This window comes from Asterias rubens, chromosome 21, assembly GCF_902459465.1.
Source record: "Asterias rubens chromosome 21, eAstRub1.3, whole genome shotgun sequence".
NCBI classification, from domain to species: domain Eukaryota; kingdom Metazoa; phylum Echinodermata; class Asteroidea; order Forcipulatida; family Asteriidae; genus Asterias; species Asterias rubens.
Genome location: NC_047082.1, coordinates 7,395,234 through 7,401,739, shown reverse-complemented (window position 1 = coordinate 7,401,739; position 6,506 = coordinate 7,395,234). Strand labels below are relative to the sequence as shown.

At 38.8% G+C, this 6,506-nt stretch overlaps 1 protein-coding gene across 1 annotated transcript; it reads left to right on the top strand.

The window, feature by feature from the left end:
• Positions 1 to 479: 479 nt before the first annotated feature.
• On the top strand, positions 480 to 5,545 carry LOC117304653. The gene is made up of 3 exons (XM_033789212.1): positions 480 to 878; positions 2,308 to 2,410; positions 3,598 to 5,545. Exons 2-3 carry the CDS (start codon positions 2,398 to 2,400, stop codon positions 4,242 to 4,244), a joined length of 660 nt encoding a protein of 219 aa, XP_033645103.1. The 5' UTR covers positions 480 to 878; positions 2,308 to 2,397; the 3' UTR covers positions 4,245 to 5,545.
• Positions 5,546 to 6,506: the final 961 nt, after the last annotated feature.

The following is a 6,506-nucleotide window of genomic DNA, read 5'->3' as shown; positions in this document are numbered from 1 at the left end:
TTTACCAGCCAAACTACCATACCACCATCTGTGACTGGTATCATCCTCCTTTTGCTAAGCAGGGAAGCTTTTAAGCAACACATTAGCATCGCGATATGGTCAGCTCCCTCTCTGAGGGTAAGTCAGGGTTAACAAGGGACTTGAAGCAAGTCTACTATCTGTTAAGATTCTGAATCAGAATTATCAAAGCCGGAAGAACGTAACGTTGAGGTGCTTTGAATATTTCCCCAATATACCCTTCCCCTTCGTAAAATAAGTGGGTAGCTGCCTAGCTTGGCTTTTATCTCAGGCACGGCTTACGTGAATATTAAAGACAGGCCTTGCAGAAGTATGCACCCAAGCTATCATGACTAATCGACAAACGTGCGGTCATGACTGTATGATGCCAAACTAGCCTGGTGAAACAATCCAACTATGTCACATCGAAACTAGAAAAGGATATCCAAGTATTATATGAACGCCAAGCTATCATCAAGTAAAACTTTCCAATACAGCAAAATTGCATGTATATTGCAAAAATTATCATCGAGTATAGTTTTCTTCCCAATATAACTCAATATTCAGGAATACTCTTCGCACGTTCGTGGTGTAAAATCAACCCAATCGGAACTTCTCGTCCATCAAGTCAAGTTTTTGAATAACCAAGTCTCGACGATGTGGTATGACGTAAATGTCTTCGTAAGAACAAGACGGTGAGGCGTGTTTTAAGGTTGAACGTCCGTTGTACATGGTTGTACCACGGTCGACCGGGTGAAACTTGTACCGTCCCTTTGGCGTTCTTCGGTCAACCGTTCTTCTCAAACTCCTATGTAGAACCAGCCGACTTAAAGAACCTTGGACAAATAAAAACGCGCCCATGTTTGATTTAGAGAGCATAGGTAAGTTTAAATGCATGATAAGTACCATGTTCACAATACATGGTATAAGTCTTGTTTTTCTTCAAATTGACGTTGTGGACAAATAGTGATGACGTCACTATTGCTGTAAAAAGCGCCCTCTGGAAAAAGTTTCGAGGCTGAATATCCAAATAATTCCACTCCAATCATGGATTTCTTTTAATTGACGGGTTGTCACAATCTGTTTGAGTTGTGTTGCATTAGTATTTCTGTAAATAATTTCAAGCAATTTTCATTTACTTTGCTCACATCCGCCCGTTAATAAAGTGGTGTATTATCCATTATATTCTAACTAGGCCTATACTGGCATAACTATATCAGTATAATAAAACAGTTATAGATATAGAATGGACACGTGTCTTCATATAATCCAATGGTCGAGACTACTAAAGGAGAATCTGTATGATCTATACCCAATATAGCAATGAGCTGTAACGTGTAATGATAAAGACGTTTTGTCGATTTATAATGTACTGTCACTGCTACCCATAACTTGTCATCGGAAGTTCCAATTTAGAATCTGCTAGCTGATATCCCAACGTGCATAGGGACGGTTCATTTCTTTTAGAGGGGTGTTTGTGTTAAAGAGTGGCTTCAATTTCAAGTTCAGTTTTGTGATTCACTCATTTTTAAATAGATAAATTCATAATGCAAGTCGGAACAATATTACTCGTCTCTAAGCTCACGTGAAAATGGTGTAAAATTTAATTTTATTCCGACAGGAAAAATTTAATTGTGACGTCATCGAACGTAAAAAGTACAAATGGGTCTTTACAGTGCAAAGAGGAAATTTGTGTGCCAGTCAAAAGTTCAAATTTTAAGCTGTTTTTGATTGAATATAGGCCTATCAACCAATTTCAGAAATGAGCTAAATCTCTCCGTCCTTTTTTTTCGGTCAATGGCTAGTAATCAACCAATGGCAAGTTCAACCGATTGATTGCGACCACGAAAACGCCCCTTGAGGTTAGATAATTCTGAATTTTCCCCCATTTTCATAAAGAGATCCTTTGAAAAATGAATGGATCGCAAAACTGAGTTTGAACTTGGCATTGAGCCCCTCTTTAAAACTAACCATTACAATCCTATATAGACAAAAAAACAACAAACCAATAAATCCTCATTAATTAATTTTAGGTGGTAACGTTTTCGAGAAACACCTGTAGGGACTGTCTGGATTATCGGCTATGGCTATGGCTATATGGCTAATGGCTATGGCTATATGGCTATATGGCTGTGGCTGAAGCTTGATCACTGAAAAAAAAACACTGAAGAAAACACTGACTGTAGAATCAGAATAGGAGATCAACCATACTGTTTATTCACACGTTTAGAAACATTAATTGTGCATCATTGTGATGTCTTTGAGTGTCCTTTTGACTTGATGACTTTTATCGGATGTGTTTTGAGACAGGATTAGACTAATTGGACAACGAGGTTATCGCATTTGAATCGCCTTGACACTTGTATCTGATCATTGAGCCGTCTGGGCAACTTTGACAGCATGCCCTGGCATAGTAAGTATTATGTATGTATTAAGTTTAGAACAGCAAACAAAAAAATGCTTAGTTTTGTAACATTTCCTTGTGTTTAATTAAGATGAAACTGTATGCAAAAACGTCTTTTATGCGATAAAAGTGTAAGTGCGAGTGGTGTAAAATGTCGACCCCCCACCCAATAGGAAATGCCTCCTTGACCGAACTGTCGAGTAAGCCCCAAAACTTCATAATGCAACCTTGCCCCCAGGTCAGACCCTGGTTGTACCATGGGTATAAGGCTATTTTTAGTAGTGACTCAGTCTTTAAATATACTGCTATATTATTGTTCGTTGGGAATTACTGTGGACTATTCTGAGTAGAAATTAAAACAAAGACTCCGGAATTGTCATGCAGTCCTAAATCGCAAATACAAAACTCATGTGAAGCTTTTACATTAGTTGGTAAGCAATTAGGTTTGTCTATAAAACAATTCTTTACACGAGGTTGTTTGCAGGTCACAACCTACATGTACGTCTGGTACAATGACCATGGAGGGGTCGATGTGATTATGCAACCTCGTACAGTGCAGCTTAACAGACCGAACAATGGTTGAAGACAAATAAACGTAGTTTAAAAGACCCATATTTTTGTTCAATGACTCTTCAAAATGTTTGTAACAACAGTATGTGAATAGACATCTCGAACTAAGACTCGCAATATATCTAAAAATATATCTTTGCTTGACGAAAATCTTCATTTAGCCTTTTGATATTATGAACCAGCAAAATATCTGATATCCCATTACATGTATTTGTCATTTCCTGTGTTCTAATGAGCACTTGTCGTTCGCGTTACCTTTCTTTAACCCTTTAGAGCAAGTGTTGCATATGCACAACTAGTAGTGATGTTGGGGATGTGACAAAATGGCGGCCATTTTGAAAAATTGCGATAGCTTTTATCCCTGTATAGGCCTACGTCACCAATTATTCAGACTTGTCATGCATATAGACAAGTTGGCCTACACAAAATAAGGCAGCACTGACCCAAGGCAATCATTTTGTGACGCATCCAAGTCTTACTTAACGTTTGTGACGTCATTGTAGGGAACGATAACCACATCTATCTATCTATGGCTTATTTAATTTGAATTTGAATTTGTTTAAATGATCGACGACCACTTGAGATATTTATTCACATAAATCAATCTTTCTGTCTCTCTTTTTCAGATTTATCCGAATTTATCCCGTGGATACTCGCGATCTTTTTCGTCCTGTTCTTAATTGCTTGCTGCTCGTGGCTCTACAGATGTGTACAGAAATGTGAGGATCAATGCCCTGGTATATTACCAGCTCGAAGCCCATACAACCCAAACTCTCCCATGACGCCATTCCCTAACATCAGACACACGAGGAACTGCGAGAGTACAAGACGTATGACAATGCGACGGGCGACCCAAGAATCAAATAATGAGCCATCGGGTAGTATCATGTCCTCTACGTCGATTGTTCATTATCATGGACCGAAATCACCACCCTACGCAGAGCGCCCTCCACCGCCCTCTTATGAAGAGGCTTGCGGTTCCGGTGTCCCCTCCCTATCGCAACAGCAGGCTACGAGTGCCGCAATAATCGATACTGAACCGATCCCGACTGAAAACATCGAATCGGTGTCAGTGTCGAGTGTGCCTCACTCTGATGTACGTGATGTCGTCAATGACTCGGTTGTCATTGATATCCCACAAGACGAGCCACTCATAAATGACGATGACGACGATGACGACGACATGGAATTACAAGATGTCGTCATTGAACCAACAGCATTGGAAACAGCTAATAGTGACGTCATGGAGACTGGTGATCACGTGTTACTTTGAATATTGATAAACTATGGAAGTAATGGACCCGTCTGGGGAAAATGAGCATGAAAGAAAATAATTATTTATTAAAAACACTTTAAGAATTGAAAGTTCAAGATGATAGGAGCATGACCATCCTATAGGGTCTGTATACTATGGTGGCCCTGAAGGGACATCGGACATCGCACATCGCAATCTTTGCAAATTGGCGATGTGCGATGCCCCTTCAGGGCCATCATAGTACACGTTTGGTTATGGCTCTGAAAACAATTGGCAATAAAAACTTACGTGGCAAGAAGTCACAGTAGATTTGCAATGCATTTTGAGAAACACAATACAAAAAATAATTTACGCTTCGCAGATTGTGTATTCATAGGGATTTCTTACATAAGTTACTCACGTTGTACACAATACCGAGACAGGAGGTGGAAATAGTCGGGTACTTCGTTGTGTATTGTTTATTGCGAATCCAGTGTGGAGTGTACATGCAGGGAACCTGACCGACACCGCTGTATGGATGGTTTGATTCTTTGAAAATAAGTTTTGATCCTCAGAGTTTGTGTGTAACATCAAATCTTACTTACTAAATTTTGTGCCATCAGAATACCACTCAAACAACTTACATTACTTGGAATTTGGCTCATAGTCTTTGTACATATGTATGGGATTTAAGACGTGTGTTTCAATGTGGTAATGCCGCCATCTTGCTTGGTAGATTATATTCTTTTGAGAACATGTCTTGCTGTATACTACCGCAGAGTAGAGTTTCGGAATTCGTGAGACTTGTTTATTTTGTGTGTGTGTTTTCTTTTAGAAAGGAAAACCAAAGCTTGGTAAATGTGCATCACCGAACAGTGGCCATTGTTTTTTCTTTTTAAGATGCCCTTTTTATTTTGTAAGTGAATGTTTGAGAATATTTGATGGTTTATTGTAAATGTCATTAATATCTCATCCATGACTACGGTGAACACAAGCAACAACTTTAAGCCGAAGTTTTAATTAAAAATTCCAAATATATATCGGTGACAAGTCTTTGTTTACGTATTTAGCACAACCATTTTGCTTTGTCACGATCCCATTAGCATGTATTTTAATTATGGCGTGTCCCGGATGTTTGTGAGTTTAAAGGCATTTGACACCTTTGACACCTGAAGACGCTCAGAGTATACCGATCGAAACATTGAGTCGTTAACTATTTACTTTTCAGAACCAACACTACTCAAATCCACCTTAGTTATGTATAGATGTAAAATAGTCGAATGATAACATGGTGACATGTCAGGGTTGATAGGAGGTATAGAGCGGAAACTACATTTCCTTGCATAGAAACCAACTGGTTCATATTAAGACCTTATGCCCTTTCCAAACTTGTGTATAATTTTTTTTTGGAGTTTTGACAAGCACTGGGGAAACTTGCCTGTAATTAACATTAGTTTTGGAAACGTTTTTCTTTAATTCTTCCCTCGTTTAAATGTTTGATAGCCCCATGCCTAAATACCATCTTAAACTAGAGTTCACGGCAATGTAGGTCACATAATGTTTAGTCATAGCGAAGGAAATTCAAAGCATTATTTCCCGTCCCATGACTCCCATTTTATTACCTCCCATCATAATTGGTATGGGTTTTCAAGACCACAAAACCTACCCCACTCTGTTAGCTCGATTTAAATGTTAAGATATGACCTATAAGTATTGGCAGCTATCCATTGTTTGGAAAAGTAGGCACGAATGGTAAATCATCAGCAGCAGTCCATAGCTTTGTGTGTTGTGGTGGAAGCGCGAACAGGGATGTTGTTTTGGACACTCCCAAAAGTGGCGAGATTGAATACTGTAGACATGGGGCCGATTTCATATAGCCGTTTTAACACTAAGTATTGCTTAACAACTTTCTGAAAAAGCAGAAAATATGAGCAGGAGACCAGTCACTGAGTGTGCATGTGTGGTAGTTTGACTGGTAACCATATTCTGTTAGTACTAAAGCTACCTTTTATCAAAACAATTCTTAGTGCCCTGTGCTCGATTTTCACAATGAACTAAGATTCATCTTTTAAGATTAGAAGTCCATAATATATTACCATTGTGGTCTGTATATTGTGTGACGTAACACTTAGCAATATTTAGATTGGTACATGTCTAAAGATCAAGTTTGTTTGCTGACCTTGTTTGTCACAAAACAGGGGAAAACGCCTATAACCCCCTTAGGAATATCATAGGAGTCAGTCCATGAGCTTGGTTGAATCGTTTTATATATACAAAAAAACCAACATCCGTCCAGCCATG